General features: G+C 43.6%; 1 protein-coding gene across 5 annotated transcripts in view; it reads left to right on the top strand.

Annotated features, from left to right (window-relative positions):
- Positions 1–2,791: 2,791 nt before the first annotated feature.
- Positions 2,792–12,037, top strand: part of LOC110525722 (AP-1 complex subunit beta-1) — a 54,871-nt gene continuing 45,625 nt past the window's right edge. For 3 of the 5 annotated variants that reach the window (XM_021606105.3, XM_021606104.3, XM_036979859.2), the window contains exons 1-10: positions 3,020–3,285; positions 5,012–5,072; positions 5,465–5,570; positions 5,778–5,913; positions 6,065–6,310; positions 7,279–7,469; positions 7,640–7,861; positions 8,346–8,466; positions 8,638–8,733; positions 10,585–10,700. In XM_021606105.3, the coding sequence (XP_021461780.2) occupies positions 3,262–3,285; positions 5,012–5,072; positions 5,465–5,570; positions 5,778–5,913; positions 6,065–6,310; positions 7,279–7,469; positions 7,640–7,861; positions 8,346–8,466; positions 8,638–8,733; positions 10,585–10,700 (1,319 nt within the window). In that variant the 5' untranslated portion in view covers positions 3,020–3,261. Of the gene's footprint in view, positions 3,286–5,011; positions 5,073–5,464; positions 5,571–5,777; positions 5,914–6,064; positions 6,311–7,278; positions 7,470–7,639; positions 7,862–8,345; positions 8,467–8,637; positions 8,734–10,584; positions 10,701–12,037 lie in introns of all 5 variants that reach the window. The other 2 variants (XM_090237639.1, XM_036979860.2) reach the window with 1 other exon arrangement.

The following is a 12,037-nucleotide window of genomic DNA, read 5'->3' as shown; positions in this document are numbered from 1 at the left end:
ACCTGACAGAGCTTGAGAGGATCTGCAGAGAAGTGTCTTACCCAAGAAGACTTGAGGCTGTAATCACTGCCAAATGTGCTTTAACAAAGTACTGAGTAAAGGGTCTGAGTACCTATGTAAATATCATATTTTAGTTTTTAATAAATCTGCAAACATTTCTAAAAACCTGTTTTTGCTTTGTCATTATAGGGTATTGTGTGTAGATTGAGGTCGGGAAAACAATTGAATCAATTTTAGAATAAGGCTGTAACGTAACAAAATGTGGAGAAAGTCAAGGGGTCTTAATAGTTTCCGAATGCACTGTATACCTTAGTTGAATGCACTGACTGTACGTCACTCTGGATAAAAGCATCCGCTGAATGACCGAAATGTAAAAAACCCTTGCAAAGCTTGCTGGGTATAATTCTAATACGCTCGGCCCCCAAAACAACTACCAAATCTGAACGAGTCATAGATGTGTAGGCTATGTTTCACAAGTTTGAACACTAAGGCACAGTTCAGTACTGTAGAGCAGAGTAGTATTGTACAGGACAGTAGTTGAATTCAGGTGGGTTTAATTCAGTAGAGTACATTTCAGTAGGATATTATACTGTCCTCTACTGTATTTTTCTTTAATGTATTGTACTCTGCTGTTTTCTACTGTATTGTATGTGCTGTACTGTGCTGTCTGGACCAGATCAAATCTGAACCAATCATAGATGTCTATGTTTAGGCCAACTCAAGTCCGGACTGGACCAAACATAGACATCTATTGTTGAGCCAAATCAAGGCCGGTCCAGACTGGACTAAATCTGAACCAAACAGACATCTAAGATCGGTTCAGATTTGGTGTGGACCAGACTAGATCAAATCTGAACCAATCATAGACAAGACTGAAAAAAGACATCCAAGAAACTTCGGTGTTGGTCCGTGCTCAGTGCGATGTGTGTATGTGTGAGGGAGAGATTTGTTATCCAGATCATTTTTTCCCCATATTTTTAAATCATACTGTGATCAGGCTCCATCTCAGTTTGGGCATATATCTATTTGTTCAAGAAAATGGACTGATTGGTCTATACTGAACAAAAATACTAACGCAACATGCAACAATTTCAAAGATTTTACTGAGTTACAGCTCTTACAAGGAAATCAGTCAATTGAAATAAATTAGGCCCTAATCTATGAATTTCACATGACTGGAAATACAGATATGCATCGGTTGGTCACAGATGCCTTAAAATAAGTAGGGGCATTGATCAGAAAACCAGTCAGTATCTGGTGTGACCACCATTTGCCTCATGCAGCACGACGCATCTCCTTTGCATTGATCAGGCTGTTGACTGTGGAATGTTGTCCCACTCCTCTTCAATGTCTTTGCGAAAGTTGCTGGATATTGGCGGGAACTGGAACACGCTGTCGTACACGTCGATCTAGAGCATCCCAAACATGCTCAATGGGTGACATGTCTGGTGAGTATGCAGGCCATGGAAGAACTGGGACATTTTCAGCTTCCAGGAATTGTGTACAGATCCTTGCCACATGGGGCTGTGGATTATCATGCTGAAACCTGAGGTGACGGCCCCGGATGAATGGAAAGACAATGGGCCTCAGGATCTCGTCATGGTATCTCACGTCATGTGCATTCAAATTGCCATCGATAAAATGCAATTGTGTTTGTTGTCCATAGTTTATGCCTGCCCATACCATAACCCCACCGCCACCATGGGGCACTCTGTTCATAACGTTGACATGAGCAAACCGCTCACCCACATAACACCATACACGTGGTCTGATGTTGTGAGGCCGTAAAACGATGTTAGAGGCAGATTATGGTAGAGAAATTAACATAAAATGATCTGGCAAAAGCTAGCGCTGGTGGACATTCCTGCAGTCAGCATGCCAATTCCACACTCCCTCAAAACTTAAGACATGTGACATTGTGTGACAAAACTGCACATTTTAGAGTGGCCTTTTATTGTCCCCCATCATTGTCATGTTGTATAATCAGCTTCTTGATATGCCACACCTGTCAGGTGGATGGATTATCTTGGCAAAGTACACACAAGTAGAGAGAAATAAGCTTTTTGTGCATATGGAAAATGTCTGGGATCTTTTATTTCAGCTCATGAAACATGGGACCAACACTTTACATGTTGCGTGTATATTTTTGTTCAGTGTATATCATGTGAAAATAGTGATCTGATATCCTAGTTAATTGAAGAAAGATATTATTCTCACCAAATGAGTCATGTTCATATAGATGGGTTGGTAGTTTGGCTACAAACCAAAGCATACCCAACTATGGGGTAAAACAGATGGGTTTGGCTTAAAATATAGTTTACATGTCAACAATTTATCTCCAGTGTTTATTGGGCCGGCAGGGTAGCCTAGTGGTTAGAGTAACCGAAAGGTTGCAAGTTCAAATCCCCGACCTGACAAGGTACAAATCTGTCGTTCTACCCCTGAACAGGCAGTTAACCCACTGTTCCTAGGCCGTCATTGAAAATAAGAATTTGTTCTTAACTGACTTTCCTAGTTAAATAAATAAAATTGAAAACATGAATAAATGTGCACTTGTCTCTCAAATACATTGTTACAGCTGATGGTTAGCTAGCTAGTGCATATTAGCCATTTTAGAATAGACATGACATCAATGAAAACACCTCAAAACGAGACATGGTATCATGTTGGAGTGGCAGGTAGCCTAGGTTGCTAGATTGAATCCCTGAGCTGACACGGTAAAAATCTGTCGTTCTGCCCCTGAACAGGCAGTTAACCCACTGTTCCCAGGTGTCATTCTAAATAAGCATTTGTTCTTAACTTACTTGCCAAGTTAAAAAAGAACAAGATGAAACAAGCCACCTACGATTCCTCACATGACAGCTTATTGTAATTGTTGCTAGCTGTCTGGTCATCCAGAATCCCCAAAACACTTATTACCCCCAAATAACCTTATTACGGAAGTCGGAAGTGAAAAAACAACATATGATGGCGATTTTCAAGTGGGTGGGAACGAACGAAGCCAGGACAAATTAAACACACTTCGCCACGGTAAGCTGTCTGTCGATGTTATGTGTCGTGTCTAATTTTAACTTCAGTAGGTACGTTAATTCTGTGCAGTTGGATTTGAGAATAGTTCGATAGATTAAGAGCTTAACTATCCCGGCAAATGCTTCCTTAAGCCCCTACATTAGAAGGTCATTTATTTTGCCAGACTGCAGAGCATCAGTTAGCTAGCTAGTTGTACAGTCGTTGAGCATCAGGTTCATTCAGCAAACAAACATGGAGTGGGCTAATCAATTATGCGTGAGTGATCAATCGAAGTTAGAAAGATAACTATGTTTAAAATCAAATTTGTGCCATTACATTTGTCTTGATACAAATTAGCTTTTGAGGTGAATGAGAGCAGAGCCGAGGTAATGCTAACCATTCTGGCAAGCTAGCTAAATGTTGGCTAATGTTAGTAATCACAATGAGGAAGTGTGAAAATGTGTAACTAGTTAGTTATGATGATCATATTTTGCCAGGGCTTTTAACATTGTACATTATCCACATGAGTAGCTAATTTACAGGGTATTTCAATATTTTCTTATGGCCCCGGGTTAATTAAACTAGCATCTGTTGTAGCTAAGCAGCTAGCGTGCCATCTAGCTAACACTATTAGCAACCTAGTTCGTTAATAACAATCGGTCAAACGCTTGATTTTGACAGCTGTCGAATGGCTCCTGTTCGCTGTCAGATGCCACGCATTGTTTGTCAGTCTCAGCTCCTTTACTAAACCTTTGAAAACTAGCTAACTAGTTGTTAAAAAATAGTGATTCATTTACAGCAACTTGTATCTTTGGGGAATAACTGACTTAATGCTAACGTTCGATGCAAAGGCAGTCTGTGTTGAGGCAACATTTGTATTATGACAGCTGGCTGTTGACTGCCAGTTATTGCCATAACACAGCAATTAGGCCTTACTGTGAGCATACTCAGGTCATATATTTGTTCCCAAAGGGCCACAGATCTGGTGGTCATGATGCCGTACTAACACAGTTCCTACACCATTTTATTCATGCACCTCAAACTATAACATTTTAGCTAACATTACTCTATCATGGTTTGACCTACATCTAATCTCAGAGTAGTGACTTTTAGTCCCAGGGAATTTGGGGGTCCTGTCAAATGAACCACCACCACCACCACACTGCACTGCAATTTAGAAACTTGTCCAGCCAGTGACAGGGAGGTGGGCAGCAACATTTTTCTTCCACCTGTCATTGTTCTCTTTGCCCATCCAGACGGCCTCTCAACAGGCATTGTGCTCTCTGCATTATCACTGTGGCAGCAGGGTGTGATAACATGGTTGTAGTAGTGGCATTTATTGTATTTTATTGTTCATACAGTCTAACTTTACATTGATGTCTATAGAGCTACCTTGTGCAGAAAAAAAAGTATTAATACTGGGTGTTAATGATGATGGATGAAATGGATTCAACGCACTGACTGCTACAGCACCATTCATATTGCATCAACATGTGAGACACATTGCCAAAACTCATCATATTGTTCTAAAGTTGGGGGTGTTCAGTGAAATAAGAGACATGCTTTTGTTTTCACAGCGTTTTTACTTTCAAAGCCTGCTACTTTCAGTGTTGCTTTTTAGTATAGAGTAGTGTTTCTTTTGTTTTTTTGGGAAGACCTTTCACATAAAGGATAAAGTGGAATTCAACAACAGGAAATGGATAGTGCTGTGCGCTGCAGACTGAGATTCTGTAGACCCCAGAGGACACCATCAGTCAGGCTGGCTGATTGAGTATGTGCTGTTATTTAGTCGACCAATGTGTTTTTACACATTGTCCATTGTTATTTCATAGAAAAACATCACAGCCAAGTGTCCAAGTGATGGAAGAAAGAACGTCCTCCTATTTTGCCTACACTTGCACTTTTACAGTTTCCTGTCTCCTTTGTGGATCCCTCTCCTCTTAGGAAAAAAATACTTCAGTGCTTGTTTTTCTCTTTTTCTTTCTCTCTTTTTCCCTTGCAGGAGAACCGACAATTTGGATCCAAGATGACGGACTCCAAGTATTTCACCACTACAAAGAAAGGTCTTATAACTTATTACTTTCTGAAGTGAATTTCAATTTGGCCTATTTATTGTTAACCTTTATTCAGAGCTCAGCATTAGGCTACTCTTGTCATATTAGTCATGAGTCATGACTTGTTTTTAGGCACTAATCCAAATGTTGTGTAATCAGTCAGGGAGACCTAGAAAATGTTATAGGAAAAAAAAATGGCTCCCAACCACAAACTGTTTAAACAGTTCTATGTCAACCGAATCTCTATAATAATAAATGTGTTAATGTTGTGACTGGTTATATGCAGGGTACCCTACAGTGACTGGTTATATACACCAGTCTTGATCTGCTGCATTATGCATGACTACTCCACGTACACACACTTCTGCGATCTGTTATGTTCCGTTTTCATGTGTGCGCAGGAGAGATCTTTGAGCTGAAAGCCGAGCTGAACAGCGATAAGAAGGAGAAGAAGAAGGAGGCTGTGAAGAAGGTCATTGCTTCCATGACCGTTGGGAAAGATGTCAGGTGAATCATGTTAGAATATGTCAGAAACCCATGGTGAAAAGATGTGCTATAACATTGTCCATTGCCACCCTCAGATGGCACTGTGTTATCTCTGAGAATGTGGTCAATTGTTATGCCCATCCTGACTCTGCTCCCACATAGAGATCCTATAATTCACTAGTAGCTGATTTCATAGACCCTCATGATCTATGTCTCCCCCTACCCCAGTGCCCTGTTTCCAGATGTGGTGAACTGCATGCAGACTGACAACCTGGAGCTGAAGAAGCTAGTCTACCTGTACCTGATGAACTATGCCAAGAGCCAGCCCGACATGGCCATCATGGCTGTCAACACCTTCGTCAAGGTAAAGCACAAAACTAGGGCAGGTCCGACAAACAGTACTGACCTATTGCTCTAAAAGGTTTTCTCACTGTCTGTTAAGTTAGAGGACTGGTAGTGACATCTCAATACTCCTCAGTGTGTGAAAACTAACAGAGACTCTCCTCCCCCTTCAGGACTGTGAGGACCCTAACCCCCTGATCCGGGCCCTGGCTGTGCGTACTATGGGCTGCATCCGCGTGGACAAGATCACTGAGTACCTGTGTGAGCCTCTGAGGAAATGTCTGAAGGACGAGGACCCCTACGTGAGGAAGACTGCAGCTGTGTGTGTGGCCAAGCTCCATGACATCAATGCCCAGCTGGTGGAGGACCAGGGCTTCCTAGACACCCTCAAGGACCTCATCTCTGACTCCAACCCTATGGTGAGGCTCCTATGGCAGGGTGACCAGCCTGCTAGACTACCTGACCTTGGGTTAGACTACTGGCTCTAGGGCTAAAGTCTTACTTTTCAAGAATGAGAGATTACATTAAGTCATTTAGCATACGTTCTTATTCAGAGTGACTTGCAGTAGCTCTTAAAACACGGTTCAGTTCATTTCAGTTCACAATTCACATTTTGAAGTTAGAGGGGACCATAACAATTAAAGGAGTGTCTGTATAACTGCCCCTTTTGTAGTAGACAATTGTAAACATTGCATATATTCATGCCACATATTCGAGTGAAATACAGATTAGTTACAAATGTCACACAGTGGACATGCAAAGAAGGGGTCGGGCGATAGTACACAGCGTTTGGCCAATCTACTGCTGCCCGCCAGCTCAAACTGGACCGACGTTAGTCTGGTGTTTCTCAAGCAAGTCTTTGATCTTCCCAATCCACCGCTGCTGCTCCTTGTTGAGAGTTGCTCGCAAGCTCTCTCAGCACTCTCTGAGGCAGGCCTCAGGCAAGAAGGACCTCACCCTCTTCTGGTCTTCGCCCCACCGGGGCAAGGATTGTGAAGAATTGTGAGCTCCGTAAACAGCGTCCGGTCAATCCGCTGCTGCTTCTTGAGTTGCATGCCAGTTCTCTGGAATCAGCAGCTCAGAACTTTGAGGCAGGTCTTGGGGGCAGGAAGGACATTGCCCTCTTCTGCTGATATTTGTCCTCACTGGTGCAAGGACAGAAGCCTGGTGTGGATCACAGGGGCCTGGGGTAGATCACCGGAGACAGTGCTGGAAGGGTCCTGTAATGCTCTCTGTGACGTAAACAATGGTCAGATGTGGGGGAAGTGTCATGGCCGCCATTCGCTGTTTGGCAATGAATGACTTCTGTTAACCTAGTGGGCTGCAATGAGATATGTGCTCTTGCAGTCTAACTTGCTGACTTTCTGGCCCTCTCCTTCTCTTTCAGGTGGTTGCAAATGCTGTGGCAGCCCTGTCTGAGATTGCAGAGTCCCACCCCAACAGCAACCTGCTGGACCTGAACCCCCAGTCCATCAACAAGCTGCTGACGGCCCTCAACGAGTGTACCGAGTGGGGTCAGATCTTCATTCTGGACTGCCTGGCCAACTACACCCCTCGCGATGACCGCGAGTCCCAGAGGTCAGAAAGCACTGGATGCCTCCTAGTTTATTGCTTTATCTGACACACTGATTCTCCCTGTCAGTGTCCATGTCCATCTGCTGTATATTAAGTGTACATTTCCCCACTCTCTCCTCCCCTTTATTTGTACTCGTCTTATCTCTGTCCTCCCCCCCTCTCTCATTCTGTAGTATCTGTGAGCGGGTGACCCCCCGTCTGTCCCATGCCAACTCTGCGGTGGTGCTGTCGGCGGTCAAGGTGCTGATGAAGTTCATGGAGATGCTTCCTAAGGACCTGGACTACTATGGCACCCTGCTGAAGAAGCTGGCCCCTCCCCTGGTCACCCTGCTGTCTGCAGAGCCCGAGCTGCAGTACGTGGCCCTGAGGAACATCAATCTCATCGTACAGAAACGGTAGGAGGGATAGAGGGACTACCAACAGAAATGAGTGTCGCAGCTTAATACAGCTATTCAGTGTGTGTGCTGTCCTAATAGCACTCTCGTCCCTATATCAGGGCTCTCTAACCCTGTTCCTGGAGAGCTACCCTCCTGTAGGTTTTCACTAAAACCCCAGTTGTAACTAACCTGATTCTGCTTATCAACCAACTATTAGAATCAGGTGCTCTAAATAAGGGTTGGAATGAAAACCTATAGGACAGTAGCTCTCCAGGAACAGGGTTGGAGAACCCTGCCCTATATAGTGCACATATTTTGACCTGGGCCCTGGTCCAAGGTAGTGCACTATATATGGAATAGAGTGCCATTTGGGGATGTTACCAGTGATTCCTCGGCACATTAAATAGTTTGGATGTGTTGACTGTATTCTGCTAATTCCACCGTTATTGAACTCACAAATAAATGTTCTGTTGATGGCAATCATACCTTTTTCTCTGTGCAGCCCAGAGATTCTGAAGCATGAGATGAAGGTGTTCTTTGTGAAGTACAACGACCCCATCTACGTCAAGCTGGAGAAACTGGACATCATGATCCGCCTGGCATCTCAAGCTAACATCGCCCAGGTGACCCACACACACACTACTGTTACAGTTAGAACGTTTAGAAGCCATGTTTTTTTTTATTTTTTAATAAGTAATCATTTGGGAAGAAACCTGGACAAGCAGTAATGTGATTCCTAGACAAGATGAAAGCCAGTATCAGTGACCACATGCTGGTGTTTTTTTTTTTTTTAGGTGCTGGCAGAGCTGAAGGAGTATGCCACTGAGGTGGATGTGGACTTTGTGCGGAAGGCAGTCCGAGCCATCGGCCGCTGTGCCATCAAAGTGGAGGTGAGAGATGGAAAGGAGATGTAGCTGTACAGTTGTGACCAAAAGTTTTGAGAATGACACAAATATTAATTTTCACAGTCTGCTGCCTCAGTTTGTGTGATGGGAATTTGTATATACTCCAGAATGTTATGAAGAGTGATCAGATGAATTGCAATTAATTGCAAAGTCTTTCTTTGCCATGCAAATTAATTGAATCCCCAAAAAACATTTCAGCCCTGCCACAAAAGGTCCAGCTGACATCATGTTAGTGATTCTCTTGTTAACACAGGTGTGAGTGTTGATGAGGACAAGGCTGGAGATCACTTTGTCATGCAGATTGAATTTGAAAAACAGACTGGAAGCTTCAATAGGAGGGTGGTGCTTGGAATCATTGTTCTTCCTCTGTCAACCATGATTACCTGCAAGGCAACATGTCCCGTCATCATTGCTTTGCACAAAAAGGGCTTCACAGGCAAGGATATTGCTGCCAGTAAGATTGCACATAAATCAACCATTTATCGGATCATCAAGAACTTCAAGGAGAGCGGTTCAATTGTTGTGAAGAAGGCTTCAGGTCGCCCAAGAAAGTCCAGCAAGCGCCAGGACTGTCTCCTAAAGTTGATTCAGCTGCGTGATCGGGGCACCACCAGTACAGAGCTTGCTCAGGAATGGCAGCAGGCAGGTGTGAGTGCATCTGCACGCACAGTGAGGCGAAGACTTTTGGAGGATGACCTGGTGTCAAGAAGGGCATCAAAGAAGCCACTTCTCTCCAGGAATAACATCAGGGACAGACTGATATTCTGCAAAAGGTACAGTGATTGGACTGCTGAGGACTGGGGTAAAGTCATTTTCTCTGATGAATCCCCTTTCCGATTGTTTGGGGCATCTGGAAAAAAGCTTGTCCTGAGAAGACAAGGTGAGCGCTACCATCAGTCCTGTGTCATGACAACAGTAAAGCATCCTGAGACCATTCATGTGTGGGGTTGCTTCTCAGCCAAGGGAGTGGGCTCACTAACAATTTTGACCTAAGAACACAGCCATGAATAAAGAATGGTACCAACACATCCTCCGAGAGCAACTTCTCCCAACCATCCAGGAACAGTTTGGTGACGAACAATGCCTTTTCCAGTATGGTGGAGCACCTTGCCATAAGGCAAAAGTGATAACTAAGTGGCTTGGGGAACAAAACATCAATATTTTGGGTCCATGGCAAGGAAACTCCCCAGACCTTAATCCCATTGAGAACTTGTGGTCAATCCTCAAGAGGCGGGTGGACAAACAAAAACCCACAAATTCTGACAAACTCCAAGCATTGATTATGCAAGAATGGGCTGCCACCAGTCAGGATGTGGCCCAGAAGTTAATTGACAGCATGCCAGTGGCGGATTGCAGAGGTCTTGAAAAAGAAGGGTCAACACTGCAAATTTTGACTCTTTGCATCAACTTCATGTAATTGTCAATAAAAGCCTTTGACACTCATGAAATGCTTGTAATTATACTTCAATATTCCATAGTAACATCTGACAATATCTATAGACACTGATGCAGCAAATTTAGGAAATTAATATTTGTCATTCTCAACTTTTGGCCACGACTGTACACAGGTCATATACATAGTGTTTTAAAGTCCTATACAGCAAACCCTCATGTTAACTGTACTGTTTTACTGCTAGCCTAATGAATGTGTGTCATGGGTTTACTGTGCAGCATGTGCAGTATATATGTCTTTGAAATGTTGGGGCTTTTTCATGCTTGTGATGACCAAGCCAGATGACTGTCACCATAAATATTGAAAGCCTGAATAATGCCGATTTTGGTAGGGTCTCTCTGGCCTGCTCTGTGTTTGGCTGACAGCATCTGTCTGTCTGTCAGCAATCAGCGGAGCGCTGTGTGAGCACCCTGCTGGACCTCATCCAGACCAAGGTCAACTATGTGGTGCAGGAGGCCATCGTGGTCATCAAGGACATCTTCCGCAAGTACCCAAACAAGTAGGTCACCTGTTGATGGTCAGGTCCAGGCCTGGTTATTACACAGTGTCGCATCCCAAATGGCACCTAATTCACTATATAGTATGCTACTTTTGATCTGGCCCATAGGGCTCGCAATCCTAATAACCCAGTTAGTGTTTGGTTTTCCTATGAATGGATCCTCAAATCGTTTCACAATTATAAGGCGAAATGAATGACTGATGGAAGAGGCACTGCGTATATCACAACTGAGTTAATCAGTGAAGGAGTCTAACCAGCACTTACAGATGTAAGTAGGGTAGTGTTATTTTTCTGTGTGCAAGATTTTTACTCGGAAACCATTCCAACCATTAAGATAGATAGGCTGTTGAGATCTGACGGGCAATCTCATTAATGTTTAAGGCAACCAGAAGTATAGCGATGGACTAAACCAGCCATGGACAATTTTGAGGGAGATTGATATTCAATGAGTCCTACAGAGGTTGTATTACACCTCAGTCACCTCGGTCTATGGTCTCTCCTGTTGTCACGTAAGACAAGCATAGCGTACTAGCGCTAGCAAATGCATTTATACTCGCACATAGCCGCACCCACACACACTACTGGAGCCCTGTCTGTTCCGGCTCACTGCCACCCAGATCACATCTTGGCCTGAGAGGTAGCGAGAAAGCTCATTACTCTGACAGCGGATTTTCTGCTTGGCTTTCATCGTGAAAGGCATGAAAATGAGCTTTTGGGCCGAATGAAGACTCCTCTAACCTCTCTCACTCATAGATATGCAAGGTGTCAGTCCGCAGTGCGTAGCGCTGAATCCTTGCCCCTGACAACACCCAGGCAGCCCCAGGCAGAGCCTGACCCCTACTCTATCAAGGCTCAGTAGGCTGGATCCATGTGCCACATAGACAGACAAACCTCCTACCCACTTGAAACCCAGTCCATGTCGCCCTGCACCTACTTAACTTACTGGACTGCTGTTTACTGAACATGACCTCACAGCCACGAGTCACTCATTGAACCTGCATTACTCTGTAATTAAGTTTGTTAGCTGTTGCTGTATATTCCAACATTTTATTTATGCCAGGAAATGGATGATTGCATACTGTTTGGTAACTCTTTTCTTGGTCGTTTTAGGTGTTGGGTAGTGAATCATGGTAATTTATTGTAATGACATTCTGTTCCCTTTTTTTTCCTCTTTTTCTTTCTCCTCCAGCAAAAAAGTGATGCAGAAAATAACAGTTCATCCAGCATGAAGTTTAGTAATTGTGCTCGCAAGAAAGCCCACAAAATATTTTATAATGTGCAGTCATGTAAATACAGGGGCACAGAGTTAAACAAAAAAAAGTCCTAGAATTTAGTGA

The sequence above is a fragment of the Oncorhynchus mykiss genome, chromosome 6 (assembly GCF_057628025.1).
Source record: "Oncorhynchus mykiss isolate SJ-2025 chromosome 6, ASM5762802v1, whole genome shotgun sequence".
In the NCBI taxonomy this organism is placed as follows: domain Eukaryota; kingdom Metazoa; phylum Chordata; class Actinopteri; order Salmoniformes; family Salmonidae; genus Oncorhynchus; species Oncorhynchus mykiss.
This window is presented reverse-complemented; position numbering and strand designations above follow the sequence as displayed.